This window comes from Microcaecilia unicolor, chromosome 7, assembly GCF_901765095.1.
Source record: "Microcaecilia unicolor chromosome 7, aMicUni1.1, whole genome shotgun sequence".
NCBI lineage: Eukaryota > Metazoa > Chordata > Amphibia > Gymnophiona > Siphonopidae > Microcaecilia > Microcaecilia unicolor.
In genome coordinates this window covers 230,551,496-230,574,215 of record NC_044037.1, presented here as the reverse complement: position 1 = coordinate 230,574,215, position 22,720 = coordinate 230,551,496, and the positions used below count along the sequence as shown (strand labels likewise).

Genomic DNA, 22,720 nt, shown 5'->3' with positions numbered 1-22,720 from the left:
TGTTGACAATATGTTGTAAATTAAACAGGTGTTGGAAATGCCACTGCATGTGTCTTGGGTGATGTCATCTATGTAACGGGAGGTCACTATGGTTACAGAGGAAGCTGCACCTATGAGAAAGTTCAGAGCTATCGTTCGGACATCAGCGAATGGACTACAGTCACAACTAGTCCACATCCAGGTAAAAACATTTTCAAGATAATTATCATAATGATAGAATTTGACTTTATTTGCACTATCGCTGTAGTTTTAGATATTATTTCAGTGCAAAGAGCTCCTGGCTTTCAAAGAACAAGTCTAGATGAACTGAGGGACACAAAAGTATGTAGAGGAGACCTACAGTGACCCAGTAGAACAGCCCCAATCCCAATCTAGAAGCACTAATAGAGGCAGTAATTAAGTGGACGACACCTGAGAGGAGAACTTAGTGTGGTACAAGATGATTGTGTAGTAAGACCTACCCTCAAAATGATGCATTATTTTCCGAGGACAAGCAGACTCTCATATTCTCATGTGTGGGTAGACATCGATCCGCATCGTCCAGTCTTGCATTTATGCCCAAGTAAAAAAAACAGCTTTGTGAAGCATGAGCCACGTTCCACTTCGCATGCGTGAGTGCCTTCCCGTCTGCCGCAAGAACACAGTCCTCTCAGTTTCTTTTTCTCCACGTGAAGAGAAGCTGTGTTCTTTAGTGTCTCTTTACTCATCCGGTTTTTTTGAGCTTTTGATGGCCTTTGGCCTTTTTTCATACCCTCTTTTGCCTTGTCTCTTAAAAAAAAAAAAGTCCCTTCATTTTTTTGCTTAGTTCCTTTGCCCACGTCTACGTTTCCTTTATTTTTCGGCATGGGCTGCCTTTAGGCCCTGACTCCGTTTGGGAACCCCCTTTTTTTGTGCCTTTGTCCCTTTTTCAGGCACCATCAAGCCGTTTGATTTGGCTGGCGAGGTCTTCCCGTCCATGTCCACGAAGACTCCCAGTGGCTTCAAACGTTGTACCTGGTGCAACTGGACCATCTCAGGAAAAGACACCCATTCTTGGTGTTTATAGTGTCTTGAGCCAGACCATAGCCTGCTAACTGTGTTCTCTGCCTTTGTATGAAGAAGAAAACCCAGGTTTCCCGAGAGGCTCAACGCAAAAAGATTCTTGGAGTCAGGTCCGGTTCCTCGACGTCGGCATCAAGGTCGGAGGTGTCAGCATTGACGTCAAGTGTTGCACCGGGAGTATCGGTAGGCATGGCTGCTTCGAGACCTCAGGACACTGGGAGCAATGAGGCATTGAGCGGGTTTCCTTTCTTGAGGCCTCTTGCTGTGCAGGCCCACAGGGACCGTCCATCGTCAGACCCGACCCCGAGGTGATGTGAGGATTCAACGTCGTCCTCGGCAATGAGGAGTATGGGTGACGTGCTTCAGGCGAAGGGCAAGAAGGGAAAGTGAAATGGGACTTGATATACCGCCTTTCTGAGATTCTTGCAACTACATTCAAAGCGGTTTACATATATTCAGGTACTTATTTTGTATCAGGGGCAATGGAGGGTTAAGAGACTTGCCCAGAGTCACAAGGAGTACCGTCACCAGTCGCCCTTGATATATAAGAAACTCCGGGGCACCATTGGACATGGCACCTAAGAAGCATCGGCGCCGGGAGGACCGCTCTCCCTCCATCCAGGAGGTGCCGATGCGATTGTCTCAAGGCAGCCGAGATCCTCCTCCCATATTGGCCCCTGCGGTTCTGCAACCTGTGCCTCAGCCGACGCCCCAGCCTTATCCAATGTTGGCCCTCAATGAATGCATCCGGGCCTTGCTCCCTGAGCTGCTGGATAGCCTCGTGCAGCGGTATGCTATGATATTGGGGGTATTTGTGCCTGCCATACCTCCCACTGTGGCCCCCAGCCTGTGATGTGGCCTGCAGAGCTCTCTGGGCACCTGAGGGTCTCCCATTCTCGGGCTTCTCTCAGTCATATTCTGGGGGGAATTGGGCGTACTTCCCCCTCTTTCTAGGTTTCTTTCTGGATTCACATCTCCTCCTTGTTTTGTCATGGGGTTATCGCTCTTTCCTTTCCAGTCTCGCGATTTATGTCTGTGGTCGCAATGGGCCACTCGGCATTGGCAGCTGTTTTTTTTTCCTTCACGGCAGCATATATGGTGGTTCGTTGTTGGTCAGCAGACCGAGGTATTTCTGTCTTTCGGGTGTGTGGTGTCCCGCCCTAGTTGTGGACTGCATTGGTACATCCCACTTGTCTCTGGATTGATCTGTGGGACGCTATGGAAGGTAAAATTAGTCCTTACCTGATAATATTCTTTCCATTAGTTCCAATAGATCAATCCAGAGGCCCGCCCTGTTTTAGATTGACTGAGCATTTCTTCCTGTTGCTTCAGTTCCATCAGGCTCCTTCGTTGAACTTTTGTTTAAAAAAAAAAAAAAAGAGAGAGAAAACATGTTACAGTTTACCATTAAAGCTGTTTCCCTCCCGCAGGAGCAGTTGAAGAGGATCTTGCAGCGCCGGTGTTGAAACTCAAGCAAGACTGCGGATCCATGATTGGAGTGTTTTCTGAACTTCATTAATCAGAACAAGGTGTCACTTCTACATCCCAACCTCCAGTTTCTGACTCTCACAGCTTAGATGTTGAGAGCCTAGAATTTCCTTCCTTGGGTCTCTCGGAGGGTGTCTCTCGGGTCTTGCTGGCTTCCAGGAAAGACTCCACTAAGAGCTGTTAACTCTTTTAAATGGAGGAGGTTTGCTGTCTGGTGTGAGAGAAAGGCTTTAGATCCCCTTACTTGCCCTACACAGACCCTGTTTGAATACCTTCTACACTTATCAGAGTCTGGTCTCAAGACCAATTCTGTAAAGGTTCACCTTAGTGCAATTAGTGCTTATCAACGTGTAGTAGGTAAGCCCATCTCTGGACAGTCTCTAGTTGTTCGCTTCATGAGAGGTTTGCTTTTGTCAAAGCACCCTGTGTCAAACCTCCATCAGTGTCATGGGATCTCAACATTGTTCTCACCCGGCTGATGAAAGCTCCTTTTGAGCTACTGAATTCCTGCCATCTGGAAGGTCATTTTCTTGGTGGCTGTTACTTTAGCTTGTAGGGTCAGTGAGCTTCAAACCTTAGTGGTGGATGCACCTTATACTAAAAGTTTCATCACAACAGAATAGTCCTCTGCACATACGGTACCCTAAGTTCCTGCCGAAAGTGGTGTCGGAGTTCCATCTGAACCAGTTGATTGTCTAGCAAACATTCTTTCCCCCACCTCATGCCCATCCTGGCAAAAACAGCTTGCACAACTTGGATTGCAAGAGAGCATTGGCCTATTACATGGAGCGTTCTCGGCCCTACAGACAGTCCGCCCAGCTTTTTGTTTCTTTTGATCCCAAGAGGATAGGTGTCGCCATTGGGAAATGCACCATTTCTAATTGGCTGGCAGATTGCATTTCCTTCACTTATGCCCAGGCTGGGCTGGCCTTGGAGGGTCATGTCACAGCTCATAATGTTAGAGCAATGGCCATATCGGTAGCCCACTTGAGGTCAGCCTCCATTGAAGAAATTTGCAAGGCTGCGACATGGTCTTCATTCCACACATTCACATGACACTACTGCCTTGAGCAGGATACCCGACGTGACAGTCAGTTCAGGCAGACAGTGTTGCAGAATCAGTTTGGGGTTTAGATTCCAACTCCACCCTCCTAGGCCCATTTTATTCTGTTCCAGGCTGCACTCTCATTCAGATTTTATATAGTTTCAGGTTAATCTGTGTTATGTCCTCACCCGTTGTGAGGCCTAATTGACCAATGTTTGTTGTTTTTACTGAGCCTGGATGCTAGGGATTCCCCACTTGTGAGAATTTTAAGCCTGCTTGTCGTTGGAGAAAGCAAAGATACTTACCTGTAGCAGGTATTCTCCGAGGACAGCAGGCTTTATATTCTCACAATCCCTCCCACCTCCCCTTGGAGTTGTGTCCTTTGTTCTTTTTACTTTATTTTTTGCTATAGTATAAAACTGAGGAGACCGCATTTGTATGACTGGGAGGAAGACATATGCAGTGAAGAACGGCTCGTTCTTCAAAAAGCTCTGTTGTAGATATGGCAGAATGCAGGACCGGGCAACGCAGATCGGCATCACCCACTTGTGAGACTATAAAGTCTGCTGCCCTCAGAGAATACCTGCTACAGGTAAGTATCATTGCTTTTTCAGAAAAATAAACACACTTCTTTCTGTGCACACCGAATGTTAGCTTTTATTTCATCAGTGCAAAAACCTCAACAAGTGATATTAGGACTTTTTCTTGTTTAAGTCTAGTTCAGGCATATGTTATGCTGTCAACAAAATTGTAAGTTTGATGTTAAACTGTACCTACTGTACACCGCCTTGGGTGAATCTATTCATAAAGATGGTTAATAAATCCAAATAAATAAATAAATAAATAAATAAATACAATTATTCTCATAGAAACATGAAGACCATATGGCCTATCTAGTCTGCCCATTCATGACATCTACTCTCCCTCTCCCTATCACTCCCCTGGAGATCCTATATACTTGTCCCAAACTCTCTATCCTCTTTCTTTCCTCCCCATCCATCTGCCTCCTCTCCTGTCCAGCATGTGCCCTCTCCTCCTTTCATCCAGCATCTGCCCCCTCCCCACTTCCATCCAACGTCTGCCCTCTCTCTCTCTCTCCACTTCCATCCAGTGTCTGTCCCTTTCTCGTCTCTGTGCCCCCCCCCCCCCCGCTGCCACCACTGCTTCTCCAGAGCCGCAGCAGCAAAATAAAGGCAAAATGATCACAGGACTGCACTATTCATACTTGCAGCTGCTGTCTTTGCCCTGGAAGGGAGGGGGCAGGACCAACGGTCGTGAGTATGAACAGTACGACCCCGTGATCACTTAACCTTTGTTTTGCTGCTGCTGCTGCTGCTGCTGGTCTGGAAAAGCATCTGCAGTGGGGATAGCAGCAGGGGCAGGTCCTGGTATGCCTGCTGTACAGCCACACAGTATAGAGAGAAAATTAATTTGGAGGGTGCCATGGTACCAGTGGCTCCCTTGTTCTGATACATATGAAGGCACCTACATGAATCAGTTATATCCCTGTCAGCTTTTATGCAGTTTATAGACAATAAAAAAACACAATTTGAAGTGTCTGTATACAAATGCTAGAAGCCAAAAAAAATCAAGATGGAAGAATGAGTATATAGCACTGCATGAAGAGGTAGATATAATAGGCATCTCAGAGGCCTGATGGAAGGTGGACAACCAATAGGACACTGTGTTACCAGGGTATAAGTTATATTGCAATGATAGGGTGGATCAAATTGGAGGGGGAGGGGAGTTGTGCTATATGTTTGAGTGAATTGAGCCAGTGGCGTAGCCAAGGGTGGGCCTGGATGGGCCTAGGCCCACCTACTTTGGGCTCAGGCCCACCCAGTAGCAGCTCACCTATGATGTGTCTGGCAGGGATCCCCAAGCCCCACCAGCCGAAAACTCCCAACAACTGCATACCAGCCTTCCCTCTGATGTATTCCCGCCAACATGAGCAGTGTGTATTAGTTGCTGCTCGCTGCCGGTGGAAATCTGCTATTTAAAAGATATGCGGGGGAGGGGGATGTTTGAAAGACCATATGGAATGCACGCGAGAGAGGGAGAGACCAAATCACTTGTGGGACAAGGCAGACTTCTTCTGCCCACCCATCTTGGGCCCAGGCCCACCCAAATGTGGGTGTCTGACTAAGCCCCTGAATTGAGCCAGTAAGTGTAAAGCACTAGCTGGCTAACATTCCACACCCACTTTCCACCCATGCCACACCCCCGCCCTGACCACAAAACTGTGTGTTTAGTGCTTAACACCCTTTTGTAGAAGGGCCCTGTCACGAAACACCTAGCCACCCGCCTGAGGCTAACTCTGCGGCTACTTGGAGGGTTTGTCCCCAGCACAGCTCAGGTCCACCTGCACCTTCCGCTTGTGCTCTACACTAGCACCCTCCTTCCACCGACTGGTCACAACCGCCTCTGGGTGAGTCTCCTGCTTTCAAATTTTCCCCAGTGATTTCTAAGTTACTGGAGGCCACACTCCCAGGGGTCCCACGGTTCCCAGAAAGCTCTCGTACACCCAAACCACAAACCACCAGGATTCTTAGTCCAGATAAGCAGAGCAAACAAATAATTACGTTTATTCTCATTAAATATTGAACAGTGAACTATAAAACAGATGGGAAAAACAGCACACAATAGCAGATAACTGAAATAGGATTAATTATAAACTATCTAAACATTTTATCACTACCTGAATAGTGCCTGGAAATACAGGAAATATAGCTGCTCACCAGTTACAGAATATAACTGATCACAGGGCCTCAGCAGAGAGGTCTTCCCCCTTTACTTCCAAACTGAGACTGACTAATTACTTCACAGATAGGTGGGAAAAAGAAAACAACAAACTGTCATTTCTGGTACAGTTTTAAAGAACAACTTAAATCAAAAACAGGACAATACCACTGCGTTTGAAACAAATGCAATTTTACCAACCAAAGTGGCTCAATCATTTAACAGTTGCTATTCATCTTATGTGAGGAGGAAAAAAGCCTCTGTATTCCCGTTTCAGTACATACTTGTGTCTGTTTAACCGGAATGTCAAATGTGATGTGATTGATGTGTTTCGTTGATTAAAGTTATGAGGAGGTTTTTTTAGCCTATGAAGATTCCATCCCGGTTAAACAGACACAAGAATGTACTGAAACGGGAATACAGAGGCTTTTTTCCTCCTCACATAAGATGAATAGCAACTGTTAAATGATTGAGCCACAGTTTTAAAGAAAACAATCGCCATCTGCTGGCCACTTAGGAGAAATACATGTCATCAGTAAAATAATATAGTTCATAGGCACAGAAACCAACTGTTTCACCACAGGCCCCTACAGGTATCTAATTTGAGATATCTGTTTTTACTTGTGTTGCCCTCAATTTATTTGCTATGGAAAATAATACTGTAAAGCCATTTTGCCCATTCACTGTCAACAGCATTCTATAGTTTCTTTCCCTCTACAGTTTTCTGTTTGTTTTTTTCCCACTGAATCTTCTGTTGTGTTGATCATCCAATCTCAAAACTTAGTCTCATCTTCCTGGTTGAAGCTCGCCAACTCTTATGAGTACTAGGCAGAGGCTTTCTTTTGAGGAATCCCTCATAATTTAAATGAAGCCAAATCATCTAAAATCAATCCCATCAATTGAGTCCCTTGGGTCACATGACCTGTCATATTATCTTCTTTAATTAACTTCTCACAGAATAACCATCCACAAAGTTCTACATCAGTTTTACCTTTTGATAATTTTTTTAAAATTCTTTACTTATAATTTCCAAATTGCAATCACATTCAGAAGTGAGAAGAAACTAAAAGCAATACCTAGGAAATAGAAAAAAAAACCCTTTTGGAATAGAAAATTAAGATCATCATCTAAGTAGAAGGTGGGTTACTATAGAAAAGAATATATTAAGCAAAAGAGACAAGTTCCCAGCAATTAAACCTGTGGAGATACACTCAAAGCTTTCAGACCTTCTTTATATTTCAAAAAATCTAAGAGCTGTTTGGGATCAAAAAGATTTACCTTCAAAAAGAACAGAACAATTACAATGAAATTTTAAGAAAAAGCCTGCACCAAGTGCCAGTGCTCTAGGCTTCATAGCCAAGAACTCTTGTCTTCTTTTTACATTACATTGCATTACATTACATTTGGGTGTATTTCCCGCTAAAACCTTCACAGTTCTAAGCGGCTTACAAACATTTTAAGGGTGTGTGAAAATCAGAACATTCCTCTCAGAATTGCACTGGATTGCTTGGGGAAAGGCAGAATTGTGTTTCTGATACCTATTTCATAGATAAGAGAGTTTTTTTGCATTGCCTTTGATAACTTCCTTTGGGAGTGGAAGAGTAGCCTAATGCTTAGTGCAGTAGGCTGAGATCCTGGGGAACTGGGTTCAATTCCCACTGTAGCTTCTTGTGACCCTGGGCAAGCCACTTACCCCTAGTACAAAAAAACACCATAGATTGTGAGCCCACTAGGTACAGAAAAACTACCTGCATATAATGTGTACAGTGCTGTGTACATCTAGTAGCACTATAGAAATGATAAGTAGTAGTAGTATAAGTTAGGAAATACACAAATTACTGATCCCAGAAACTGTTCTTGCATATATTTGAAGACAAGGTTGCAGTCCATCTTTAATGCAAACATCACTACCAAAGTCACTCTGGGTTATAATCTCAAGCAAGGATTCCAAAAAAATTGGTCAAATCTATTGTTTTATGCTCATCTCCTCAATCTTTCTGATCTACTCTCCCTGGTGCAGATAGATAATAAGCTCTAACAATTGGAGGTATATTTTGTTCGGCGAAGTGCAATACTTCCCTCAGATATTTCCTCAATATGCCCACTGGGGACAATATTGGAAATTTAGGAAAGTTTAAAAACCTTAAATTATTACACCTTAGTTGATTTTCAAAGTATTCCAGCTTACGTTGAACCATGAGCTTTTCATTGAGCATCACTATATTAGCCTCCTCCATAGATGACACCTTCTCTTCTAATATACTGACTTTGGTTGACAATTGATCTAACTACAAAGAGTGGACTGCAATCACTTTGGCATTATTTATTTATTTATTTGTAGCATTTTATACCCTGCTCTTTCCCGCTCGATAGCAGGTTCAGTGCGGCTTACAATGTATGGATTACAAAGTTATACAGAGATAACACAGTTGAATAGAGTAGGACCAAGAAGAAGAGATGTGGGGGGGGAGGATTGAGGTATGGTTAATGTTAGTGGTTAATGGTTAATGTGTAGTAGGTTTTGTATTTGAGACCTTTGCAATTGGGAAGGTGAAGATTGAGATATGTTTGAGAAGATTTGGACCCGTTCCTGGCTGGGAGGTCGATCAGATTGGTCATGTAACTTGGAGATTCTCCGTGGAGGATCTTGTGGATCAGTGTGTGGACTTTGAAGTTTATTCGTTCTTTGATAGGGAGCCAATGTAGTCTTTCATGGAGTGGTGCTGCGCTTTCGAATCATGATTTACCAACAATGAGTCTGGCTGCTGTGTTTTGGGCGGTTTGGAGTTTTTTTCAGGATTTGGGCTTTGCAACCAATGAAGATGCTGTTGCAATAGTCAGCATGGGTGAGTACTGTGGATTGTACCAGATTACGGAAAGTTTTTAGGGGGAGGAATGGTTTCACTATTTTCAGTACCCACATCATGTTGAACATCTTATTCGTCATGGCTTTTGCATGAGTTTCTAGAGTTAGGTGGTTGTCTAACATTACTCCTAGAATTTTTAGATTGTCGGATATTGGGATTGTAACGTCGGGGGGGGGGGGGGGGGGGGGGGTGATTAGGGTGGTTGGGAGTAGAGTGGAGTGTTGTGATGAGAGGATTAAACATTGATTTTTTTCTTTATTCATTTTCATCTTGAAAGCGTTAGCCCAGGAGGCTAAGATGTTCATGCCAGTGATTATTTTATCAGAGATTTCTGCAAGGTTGGATTGGAAAGGGATGAATATGGTGACGTCATCTGGGTAGATGAAGGGGTTTAGACTAGACTTGGATAGGGATTTAGCCAGAGGAATCATCATAAGGTTGAAAAGGATCGGGGATAGAGGCGATTCTTGGGGAACTCCGCATTTTGATGACCATGCAGACGATACTGATGTGGTTGATTTGACTTGATAGGATCTGGTAGTGATGAAACTTTTTATCCATTTAATGATGTATCATTAATTTTATCCACAAGTCTATAAGATAATAATGATAAAGAAGAGTTACTAGCCTGAATAGTATTCTACAGGGACTCCAAAATCACAACAGAAGGTCTCCCCATTTCTCGCAAACTTGGAGGAGCACATTGACTCTGCTGGATATTTATAAAGATACAGCGCACTCCTATAAATCAGCACTACTTGCAGCCAAGGAAACTTATTTCTCTACTAAAATAGCAAAAGCACCTAACACTGCAACTCTCTATCATACTTTAAAAACTTTGACTACACCTGATCAAAAATCAGATGATCCAATATCACTTCCCATAAGTCAGTCTTTAGCAGATCATTTTAGTACTAAATTTGCCACATTGACTGCTACCTTCTCCTCAAGTACGTGAACCCTCTTTGAGTAGTCCTAATCCTTCGCTGACTACTAGCTCTTTCTAGGTCCTTTCATAACCCTTCAATTCCTCAAATACACCTGTATTCAAGGTATTAGAGCTACTACAGCCCCTCATGACCCCCATTCCATCTGGGTTCATAAAGCGTTCCCTTGACAATTTTATTCCATTTATTCTTCATATGATTACATCTTCTCTTTCCTCAGGACAGATTCCAAACGCATGGAAGCATGCAACTTTAAGACCAAAAAAGAAAGATATCTCAAAACCATTTTCAGATATAATAATTATCATCCTATTGCAAATTAACATAGTAACATTTATCAGTAAAATCACTGAGACTGTTATTCATTCACACATTTAAGATTTTCTGATGAAGACAAATGTACTTCACCCCATCAAACTGGATTTAGATAGCATCACAGCACCAAAGCAGCACTTCACGGTGTCACCACATATATAAATCGTCATCTAGATCAAAACAGCCCAGCAATCTTATTGCTGTCACTAGATCTCATCTCGGCATCAGATGTAGTGAACCACACTTCACTTTTACTCAGACTTCAGGCTATTGGGATATGTGATTCAGCCCTTAAACTTGGTTTGAATCTTACCTTTCAGATCGTCTATACGAAGCTCATTTTCAGGGAAGTGCATCAGCCCTATTTCCCTTGTTCTCTGAAGTACCACAAGGATCAATTCTATCACCGATGTCATTTAATATCTATAAGGCACCATTTTTAACCCTTGCCCAATCCTTAGGCTTCACTGCATATGTATATGCAGATGATATTCAACTAATGCAAACTATCGACCCTACTGGTATCCAGCATATCGCCAATATTAATCAAGATTTGAAGCAGATACCAGATTGGTTCACAGACAATGAATTAGCATTTAATAAAAAAAAAAATATCAAGTTGCATCCTCTTCACAAATTTCCCAAAAACAGAGATGCCAAGGGTGGTCCATCCCAATGCTGGAGATTTACCATCACAGTACTGGAGTTTGAAGGCCAAATGAGTGAGATTTTTCTCGCAAGCCCCAACCATGTCCAAAACTAGTTCTGGCGCATGCACATTCCAAAAACTGACATATTCCAATCAATAAATAGAAAATAAATAATTATTTCTACATTTATTGTCAGAGATGCCAAGGGTGGCCCATCCAGAACAGTTACATGTACCACCCCAATAAGTGAAACTGAAGGTCAACGAGTGAGGTTTTTCTCGCAGTGCATTCAATCTATAAATTTGAAATGGTGGTGAAGGGACTGAAGTCTAAGGAAGGGCTGCTGGCTACACTTATTGAAAAGTAATGTCTTCATGTGTCTTCATAGATGACATGTTTCATATTTTAAACACATATTTTAAATTATTTCAAACACTTAACACAAAACCACATACAAACCTATGGAAACAATTTATCTGTATTTATCTGGCAGTATCTCATGATTTAAACATGATCACACACATGTCTGCTATAAAGACAACTACCTCAACACACAACAGATTCTGCAACATTTTCTAAAACCCCGTCTGATGTTATGACAAACTAGAATAATATTAAAGTTTTGATGTCACCTCAGTAAGGCCAACACATGATCCTCCATTACAAAACACTATGCAGAAACTTGTGTAAAAACACATTCAGAAACTTACCATACTTTAACAACACTATCTCCCAAGACTCAAAAAGCGACAACCTTATGCATGAAAAGGTAGCACTGTAAATATTATACCATGCCCTAAAACACCAATACGCTACCTATTGAAAAAACACAAAACAAGCACGACTGCAACAAGATCTCTACACAGGCACTAACATGCTAGCAGAGTACCATACCTTATTCCAGTTGATTCCCAAACTGGGTTTTTCAGAACCCTAGGAATCCTCAAACTCTTCCTTAAGAAATTAGATTGTAGAATCTTTTGTATGAATGTATACATGTTTACATCAGTTGAGAGTTCCTCGGTGTATGAAAAAATATTTTAGGGGTTCTGCATAGTAAAATGTTTGGGAATCACTGCCTTAATTGGAGACAAAAACCCAGATAGACTCTCAACAAATATGAAACAAGGGACCACACATTCAGTAGTAGAGGTATAAAGGCAGTGAAACTGAACTGGAAAACCTCAGGAAGTCAGACTCTGCACACAACAATAATAGAGAGAAACTGAGTGCAAAATACCAGACATGAGCATTTTCAAAAGCTGACATATAGAAGCCTAACCCAAGTAGGGCTCTTAAGTTTAACAAAAATGCTGTAATTTAGCAGTTCACTTTAAACAATTGCTGGCTATTAACAGGAGTGTAGCATCTTGTTCCATTGTGATCCATATGCATTCATTATACAGCCCAGTTGGGTTGTAGCCCTCAAGGACCATGGTTGTCCACCCCTGTGTTAACTGCATGTTGGGTCACAGGGCAGAAACTAGGTGAGTCATGAGTGAATGGGCATGGATTCCATACTAGAGTTACCACATGCTCTCATTCTTGCAGTTCGCACAGTCTGAAACATGCTAGTGCAGTTTTCAGTGAGTTACTGAGGGCATGCTAGCCAAAGCCCTGTTCAGACATGGTCTAAACCCTTTCATTTATGCTGATGATGTTACTATATTCATTCCTTTAAATCAAACCTAACAGAAATCCTCTGATAGAATATCCATGGGCATGAAACATCTTAACCTCCTGGGCCAACACCTTTAGGATGAAATTGAACAAAGAAAAACACAGTGCCTAATCCTTTATCTCAGCACTCCACAATTCCCCCATCTAATCTCACCATCTCCGGCACTACAATCCCCATTTCTGAAAACCTGAAAATCCTTGGAGTGACACTAGACAGCCCCTCTCCCTCGACAATCACGCCACATCCACCACAAGAAAATGTTCACAATGATGTGGATATTGAAACGCGGTAAAACCATATCTACCCCAGAAAACATTCCTGAATTTAGTGCAATCCACGGTACTTACCCTGCTGATACTGCAACATTATTTTCTTAGGCTGCAAAGCCTATATCCTAAAAAAAAACTCAGACCGCCCAAAAATACAGCAGCAAGACTCCATCTTGGTCAGATCACGTTTTTGAGAGTGCAACCTCCTCTCCGTGCAAGACTGCACTGGCTCCCAATCAAAGAACGTATCAATTTCAAAGCCCAGACTTTAATCCACAAGATAATACACGGGAATCTCCGAACTATATGATAAATCTGGTCGACCTTCCAGCAGAAACAGGTCTGTATCCTCACAAAAGTACCTCAACCGCACTACCCAGCTGTCAAGGTCTCAAGTACAAAACTTATTATGGATCCAATTTCTCCTTCCTGGGCAGCTGTCTATGGAACGCTCTCCCTAGACCTATCTCGAGCAATCCATGACCACCTACCATTCAGAAAAGCACTAAAAACCCATCTATTCAAACAAGCCTACCCAAAGACCCAGATTAATCTCATGAACCCATCTTCCTTACATATACTGAAGAGGAAAACGGCATTGACCCAGAATCTATCTCCTACCCTACCCTCCTCTCTCTATCACCTGTCTCTACATACCTACCCATCCATTTACTACCCATCCATCCTTCTATTATGTTATACTTAATTTCCTACTTTACATAACAAAATTCTGTGTTACCTATTACTATGTAAGCCGCATTGAGCCTGCTTTTAGTGGGAAAGTGCGGGATACAAATATAAATAAATAAATGCTGAATACGCTCCCAGGGCCAGTTTTAGACAAGGTGGGGACATCTCTTATCCTTCTCCCCACCACAGTCCATCTCCGTCCCTTCCCATCACCTTGCAGTCTAATTTAAAAATGTATTTCTCTTCTCAGAGGGGCCCCGGCGAAGCAGCCATCCTCACAAGCTGCCTCCAGTTGCCCTGAAGCTTTCCCTTTCTGCCACAATCCGCCCAGGCAGAAATTGCATCAGAGGGGGCAGATCGTGGCAGAGAGAGAAAGCTTTGGGGTAGCCAGAGACGGCTTGTGAGGATGGCTGCTGCACCAGGGCCCCTCTGAGAAGGGAAATAAATTTTGTTTAAAGACGAAGATCAGAAGGTGAGGGGAAGGGAGGAGGAGATCAGAATGTGAGGGAAAGGGAGGAGGAGATGGTGGGGAGAAGGGGAAGCGATGCTTGGACCATGGGGCCCCCTGGAGCTGTGGGGCCCAGAGCAGCTGACCTGTTTGCCCCCCCCCCTCCAAACGCCAGCACTGTATGCTCCCAACAGTTACCAAACAGCCTTTCTCCTTCCACCCTATCCCAATCCAGTGTTTGTCCCCTTTCCTCCCCCTGCCAGTTCCATCATCTGTCCCATTTCCTTTCCTTCCCCCTTTCCCAGTTCCAGTATCTATCCCCTTTCTCCTTCCACACTATCCTGGTCTAGCGTTTGTCCCCTTTCCTCTCCCTTGCCAGTTCCAGCATCTGTCCCATTTCCTTCCCTTCCCAGTTCCATTGTCCCTCCTGCTTTTCTCATTCCGCCCCTTTTCTGGTTCCAATGTCCCTCACCTTTCTCATCCACCCTTCCCGTTTACAGCATCTATCACCTTTCTCCTTCCACCCTCTCCCTCCCTGCAGTCCCTGTCACTTTTTCCCCCTTGCTGCTAGTAGCGGCACTGTTTCCATTTAATCAACCTGCCTCAGGGCTTCGGGCCTTCCCTTTAATGCAACCCACCCTTGCGGAAGCAGAAAATTACGTCAGTGAGGACGGAATGTTGTCATAGGGGAGGCCCAAAGCCCCGAGGCAGGCTGATTCAGTTTTTTTCCTTGCTGCGGCAAGGAAAAAAACTGACAGAACGAGGTAGGGGAGGGGGGGAAGGACAGATGCTGGAACCGGGAAGGGGGGAGAGATACTTACTGGGTGCCTCAGCCTGCCCATGCCAGACGTCAAAGTCACCTCCTCTCTGTGCATGCGAGGAGGGGACTTTGGCATGTGAGCTGGAGTTGGGGGCCTAATGCACGTGTCACATGCAAAATGCATGTGACTTGGTATGTTTGTCTCCTTCATTGCCTCCCCCTACACAATACAGTGCCTGCCTATCTCATCGGCATTGCCACTCCAACCATGCAGCGCCTGTCTCCCTCCTTGCCCCTCCCCACCAAGTAGCACCTGTCTCCTTCCTTGCCCCCCACCATACAGCATCTCTTTCCCTCTTTGTCTCCCCCTCCCCCCCTCCCCCCCCCCCCCCCCCCCGCCTGCAATCCAGACCAGTACCTATCCTCTTCTTTTAAAAGTTCTTCTTGCCACGATCTATGCAGTGTTGGCACTCTCAGCAGGAGCAGCCTGCTTTAGCCAATCCCAGGGCCTTCCTTCAGCAAGGGCAGGATGCAGTTGAAGAAAGGTCCCTGGGATTGGCTGAAGCAGCTATTGCCAGCAGGCTGCTTCAGCCAATCCCGTGGCCTTCCTTCAGCAAGGGTGGGACGCAGCTACAGGAAGGTCCTGGGGGATTGGCTGAAGTAACCTTCTATTGCTAAGAGTGCCGGCACTGCACTTCGCAAATTGTGACAAAAGGAACTTTTAAAAGAAGAGAAGAGGTGGTGGGAGAGGACGCCAATGTGTGAGATTGAGCCCCTTAAGCATGTGAGCTAGAGAAGGGGCCCGATTGTGTGTGTCACACACTAAATGTGTGTGACTTGGTATGTCTGCAAAAAACACTTTAGCACAGCCCATTTATTTAGGCTCCGTTCCTCTCTCTCAACAACAAAATACAAAAATTCTGGGTGTCATCTTAGATGAATCCCTAAGTTTTAAGCATCAAATGTCTGCAGTTGTTAAAATTGTTATTACAGATTGAGGCAAATTCGCTCTATTCGGCCACTCCTTCCTCCTGCTATAAATATCCTTATGCACTCATTTGTATCAGTAAACTTGATTATTGTAATTCGCTTTATCTGAGTTTAAGAACAACAGACATCCAACGCTTACAGTTAGTTCTGAACACCACTATTAAATTAATCACAGGAAAGAAGAAATTTGATCATGTCACTCCTCTTCTCAAAGAAGTCCATTGGCTCCCTTTTCCTCATTGAAAAATCTTTAAGCTCCTTATTTTGGTTTTTAAGGTTCATTATTCAGGTGAGCCACTTTACATCTCTCATTTATTGATATCATACTCTACATCACAAACTTTATGCTTATCCTTTCAAGATACCGTTGTTTCGAGAAATTGTCCATATGCACACCAGAGAGAAAAGTTCAAGCTCCAGAAATTTGGAATAAATTACCACAATCACTCTCAGATGACCTTACAAATGTTGAAATCAGAACTTAAAGCTTCCTTATTTTTGGACACATACTCTTAGGTTTTGATATGTCTACATCCAGTGGGTGCAGCAGGTGGGCCTATTTGACAAGATAATTCAGGCAAACCCTTTCTTCTCTTTTACTCTTTTTTCTCTTTCCTATCTTGCATTGTAGTTCTACTCTTCTTTTCTTAATTATGTTTTGTTATTTACCCCTCCCCTCCCCCTGTATTGAACTATAAGCCACTCAGACGTCTCTACGATGGGCGGGATAGTAAATCCTAATAATCCTTGAAAACTTTTCCAGATGCCCACTCACTTCCCTGACTTGGGCTCCACTGCTAGTTGTTTCAGTAGTGGATTTTAGAGAGGACTTCGCTGCGGGAGATCCCTCTAGTACAGGTATCAGCATCTCACCCATTCTGGGGACTGAACACTGCACTTCCCCACCACAGGCTTCACATCTGGGTTGCGGGGGAACCATCCACAGTTGGGGGCTAAAGGAAACCCCATCAATGCTGTGCTCCGCTGAATCCCCCCCTCCCCAATACCACCCTTGAAGCAGGGCCCCACTTTGGAATCAACCACAGGGATTCAAAAGCCCTCAAGTGTCATCTATCGCAAAGATATGGAGTCTGTCTGGTCTAGAGGAGTACAATCTGGTCTTTACCCCATCTCTTCCCCATAGCTCACAAGGTAAGAGTGCTGTCAGTGGCTAACACAAAGGGAAACTCACTGTGCAGTGTCTCAGACAGTGAGTTTCCATCTTGGCCACACCCCCTTAGCCTCCTCACTAATCTTTAAAAATTATCACTGTTCCTCCCCCTTTCTTGGTATTCTGTCCTTCGGGGTTTAGAATTATACAGTGCTCATCAGGACAGGACCCTTGACCTCAGTGAGACAAGATTCGGTAATGAAAACAATAATTGATACTTTTGGCCTTATTGTTCACTGATCGGGCTTTGAAATACAATTATATCCCTGACCTTTCCTCACTTGAGCACTATCCTTGGTGATGGGTTCTACAAAGAACCTTAGCCTTCTTTCAGCAATTCGGTTCCTAAGCTCCCATCCATTCAGTCATCTGAAAATACTTTTCCTTACCCATAATAACATCGCTACTATACCAAGTTGAAGAACTCCAAATCCAAAAAGGTAGCAAAATATGGCACCTTCTCCTTCTCCAAGTCTAAAAAGGTAACAGAATATGGCACCTTCCCCTTCTCACCGTCTGCTTTTTCTTGTTGCCATCATACATGCCAAACCCCACAAAAGATCAACAAATGTGAACTCCTCCACATACATCCAGAATTGCCTTATAATATCTGCTCGTTATACTACTATCATGTTTTATCATTATAATGTTACCCAAGATCCTTCTGTAATACTAAATGTCTATTTTCTTATATACTTCCACCATTCATGATGTATTATAAGCCACATTGAGCCTGCAAAGAGGTAGGAAAATGTGGGATACAAATGCAATAAATAAATAAATAAAAATAATTAAACCTTCATGTATAATACCTTCCATACAGCATCTCTCTCCCTCTTTGTCCCCCCCCCCCCCCCCCCCCCCCCCCGCCTGCAATCCAGACCAGTACCTATCCTCTTCTTTTAAAAGTTCTTCTTGCCACGATCTATGCAGTGTTGGCACTCTCAGCAGGAGCAGCCTGCTTTAGCCAATCCCAGGCCTTCCTTCAGCAAGGGCAGGATGCAGTTGAAGGAAGGTCCCTGGGATTGGCTGAAGCAGCTATATGCATGTACTTATCTTCTAAAAGTTCACAATCAATAAATTCTTAAGCTATCTTGTACAGTATCTTGCCGTAGACATGACCTTAACACTGGTCAGCAAAAATACAGAAAAAACAGAGATTTTTTTCCATTTTCATGACACATCTCTCTCCCCAAGATCTTGTATAGCAGTCTCTCACCCACACACATCTATCTCAGTAAAAATGACCACTTCCCCTTCTCCCATTGCTTGCCCAACAAATCACACTAAACGCGTAAACATGTTTTTGGGTCAAGAGGAGTATGGTTCATGGCTATCCTTTCACAATTTCAAAAGGTCACCCTGCAGCTTGATCTAGTTAGCAAGAATTGAAAACAGCACACAGAGTAATTAGGGTGGGGATGAAATAAACCTTACAAGTAACCCTTGTTTTATTATCCAGAGGTGTGCTCTGCATATACAAACATTAGGGGTCCCAAGCACCCCAAGTTCCCTACAACAAACATCTCCACCTCCAATGACACACCGTTACGCATGATCTAAAAGCAGTGTGTAGGGGATAACAGTTCATTCCATGTCAGACACTACCACTATTTTCGTGATAGTCTTGTCACACTACCACTTCCCTCTGCAGCTGAGACCCACATATAGATGAAGAAATGCATCTGAAGTGTGTGCCAATACCAAACAAATCAATGGACTATTCATTATTGTTGTAGCGGTTATCAGAAGTGGGCTTTGTGGGGTCTCTGCAGGTGTGGCTGTCCTAATTTGTAAGAAATCAATGTCAGACAGTAATCTGGAGGAGAAAGTGCAGAGTTGCCGGAGAAGGTAGTGACGGCAGCTGGCCTTGCTGAGTTTAAAGGGGGTCTGGACAGATTCCTGAAGGAAAAGTCCATTGATCGTTATTAAATTTTGGGTTTTTGACAGGTTCTTGGGGCCTGGATTGGCCACTGTCGGAGACAGAGTGCTAGGCTTGATGGACCTTTGGTCTTTTCCCAGCGTGGCAGTGCTTATGTGCTAGTTCCACAAGGATCAGTATTGTTTTCATTATTGTTCAACACCTATATGACGCCCCTAATTTCTTTGATGAGAACATTTTGGATAGCTTGTTATTTGCAGGTGACATTCATTTAATTGCACCTCTAGCAGCTGATAGGAGAAATCAGTTGTTCACCTTACTGATTGTTTTTGTCATGTTGTTTCATGGTTGACAACTCGTAAGTTAAAATTAAATCCTGAGAAGTCGGTCTTCAGCAGAAACATGAGGTAGCAAGTGTGACTTTGCATCCAAAGACTGAAGTAGTGTGGTTGGGTGTAAAGTTAGAAAATTTGTCATCCATGATCCCACTAAATATCTCAAGTAGTTTGTCAAGTCTTTATGGCTTTATGTTATATTATCCAAGGCTCTTTTGACCATAACACATGCTCTAATTTGAACACATTTGTATTCCGGTAGCAAGTATCAAGATTAACAAAAGAAAACATTAACATGCAGAATGCAGCTGCTAGAATGGTTGAGTGGGAAGATATATGATCATGTGACACTTATTAAATGAATTGTACTGCTACATGGCTACCTATAGTGTATACAATTTGATTCAAAATTATTTAGTTCAGAGGTTTATAAATGGGTAAACCATATTATTTGGCTTTTCCTTTTCAGCCGTACCCTACATCTCAATTATGATTTTCTCAATAGGCTCTTTTGGCTATTTCAATGAGGGAAGATTGGGGTTTTAATTGTATTTAAATGTTTTGGCTGACATGTGTCTTACAACAAAGCAATGAACAGCATTTTAGTGCCTTGCACCTGTTCAAGTGGAACTTGCTTCCACTGGATCTAAGGGCCAAAAATTTGTATATAAGATTTCAGTAAGGATCCAAGATGGTGGATGTGTACTGAAATCTCTCTGATGTGCTCTTACCTTAACCCATTAGTGCCCAACGTTCCCATATGGGAACAAATCAATTTGTTCCCATATGGCTTATTATGGGAACATTGGGCACTAATGGGTTAAGTACATAAGTGTCGCCATACTGGGACAGACCGAAGGTCCATCAAACCCAGCATCCTGTTTCCAACAGTGGCCAATCGAGGTTTGTTGGTGTTTTTTTTCATCCTTACATGGGTTAGCGCAAGGGGAATCTAATACACCCCTCATCCAGTGGCCTCTGTTGTACTCTGATGGGTTTGTATGTGAACAGATCAGGAATCCAGGAGCAAAGGTCTGGAGGGAGTCCACTGGAGAAATCTTGAGAGATGGAGGAACCTAAGATTTCCCTTGGGCCTGACATCCACCTTGAGCCTCAGGTGCAGAATTCGCCAGACCCAGTGGCCTTTGCGCTCTGATAGAAGTTGCTGAGAGTGCATCAGTAAGAGAGGAAACAAACTTGGTGATTTTGGCTGCTAGTAGTTCTTCCTCCATGGCAGTAGGAGTTGGAGAATTGATCAGTGAGGGAAACATGAAAAGAGGGATGGCCTTAATATTCAGTCAACTACTTTTGGGGGCTATGGCAGCTACATAGGATTCTCTGACACAGGAGGTGGTGTCTTTGCCCTTCTGCTTACATTTCACCCTGTGGTTCTAATACTGGATGTTATTTGGGAGGCCATAGCCAACTTGTCTAAAGTTTGGTCTCTCAAGTTAATGTATTGTCTCAAAACCTACAAGCAGTCTGTTTGAAGGCAGAAGAAATTCTGTAGAACTGGAGAAGGTTGTTTTTACTTAGAGAAGGAAAATGTTGATTTTAAATTAGCTTAGTTTCTTATGGTTACAGATTTGACTAATTTTAGAGGAAAAATTGAGAACTTGGAGAAAGTGGTTAGAACTGGAAATCTTCAGTTATTGAATTTCCCATGCTCCGTGATCATTTTGTCACAAGATATGTTATGTTATGTAAATACATGATGGAAGTTTGTGGAGTACTAGAGGCTAATTTACCACCATGTACCCAGATTTATTACTTTCCTTTAAAATAAATAAATAAATGGCTGCAGTCTCAAGCAACAGAAGGTGAATACTGCACAGGATCTACATGTGGGAGACAACTAGACTGTTGGAAGAATTCTGTATCTATCTATCTATCTATCTATCTATCTATCTATCTATCTATCTATCTATCTATCTTAATTTGATATACCACCCTTAGGGGAGAAAACCCAACAAAGTGGTTTAAAATACAAATGGCTTAGTCCTTAGTCTCAGACGGAAATTGTTTTTTTAAGATTTACTTCAAAAATCATTTAAGTGCAAGCAGTTTCTGCTGTTACATCCAGGGGCTTTGCAGCTGGGAGGTGTTCTTGAACTGGTCTTTTTACTAAGCTGCATTAAAAAGTGGCCTTAGCACATCCTTGTGTAGGTTTTTTCTGCTTACTAAGGACAAATAATTCGTAATCAGAGAGTTCTGAGCCCAGTTTGTAAAGAGGAGACAGGAATTTAAAACAAATCTTCAATCTTCCCTCTCCACACTGGATTCGTTTTTAATATTGTAAAATATTTCCTTATTGCTCTGCTCAACCTGGTGGTATGTGTATTATATTTAATGACAAACGGTAGGATGTCCTCTTGTTGTTGAATGACGTTTGGAGCAAGAAGAAGGACAATAATAAGAAAGGGTTCCATAAAAAATGCGGACGGTGTGCATTGGTGCACAAAATCATCTATGGAGACGCTCCTGCTTACATGGACACTCTCATTAACTTGCCGCACAGGAACTCCCGCAAGTCAGCTCACTCGTATCTCAATCTCCACTATCCAGCTTTCAGTGGCCTAAAATATAAGACTGTCTATGCTTCCTCTTTTTCTTATCTTAGCACTCAATTCTGGAACGGACTGCCCCAAGTGGTCAAATTCACCCCTGATCACCCGTCCTTTAAGAAGCGGCTCAAGACCTTCCTTTTCGGTAGAGCATATGCCGTGAGCCCTCCTGATGTTACATCCTTCTGAACCACGGCTGCCATAGCGACAAACTGTCACCTTCCCCTCTTTCCCTCCTCTGACACTAATTACTGTATTTTGTATTAATGTTGCTTAATAGACTATTGTACGCCACATTGAGCCTGCCCGCGGGTGGAAATCATGTGGGATATAAATGCCATAAATAAACAAATAAGTAACTTTTCATAGGTAGAGCACTAATTTGTTATAAATCATAATCAGTGTGTCATTTGGAGGGGCTGGTTATAGGGACACCCTAGCACTGTTATATTCATGCAGAGATTTTTTTTTCTCCTGGTAAAGGGCCACTAAAACAGACATCATGTTATGAGAATCAGGTGCGCAACATTCAGAGTTTCTATCTATTACTTATTTATGATATTTATATCCCACACTAAACATGAATTAGGTTGAAACCTGGGAGCATTTAAAATCTTTTTTTTTCCTGTGCCTACATCAAAAGAAAAAGATAGCATGTGGGAACTTGCTCCTTTTTTATTGCTACTTTTTCACAGAGAGGTATTGAATAATGAGGGAAGGGCTTCCTTCATGCGGAATTTTTGTCCAGCATCAGTTTAAATGTGCCAGCATTGTCCAGTTCAGCATACTATTATCCGCAAAGTTCATACAAAGTTAATTATGTTCAATAGTTGCCTCA

At 43.0% G+C, this 22,720-nt stretch overlaps 1 protein-coding gene across 1 annotated transcript in view; it reads left to right on the top strand.

Annotated features, from left to right (window-relative positions):
• KLHL23 (kelch like family member 23) overlaps positions 1-22,720 on the top strand; it is a 32,384-nt gene that overhangs the window by 6,583 nt on the left and 3,081 nt on the right. Inside the window, exon 3 of the mRNA XM_030208912.1 lies at positions 29-181. Within this exon, the coding sequence (XP_030064772.1) occupies positions 29-181 (153 nt within the window). The remainder of the gene's footprint in view (positions 1-28; positions 182-22,720) is intronic.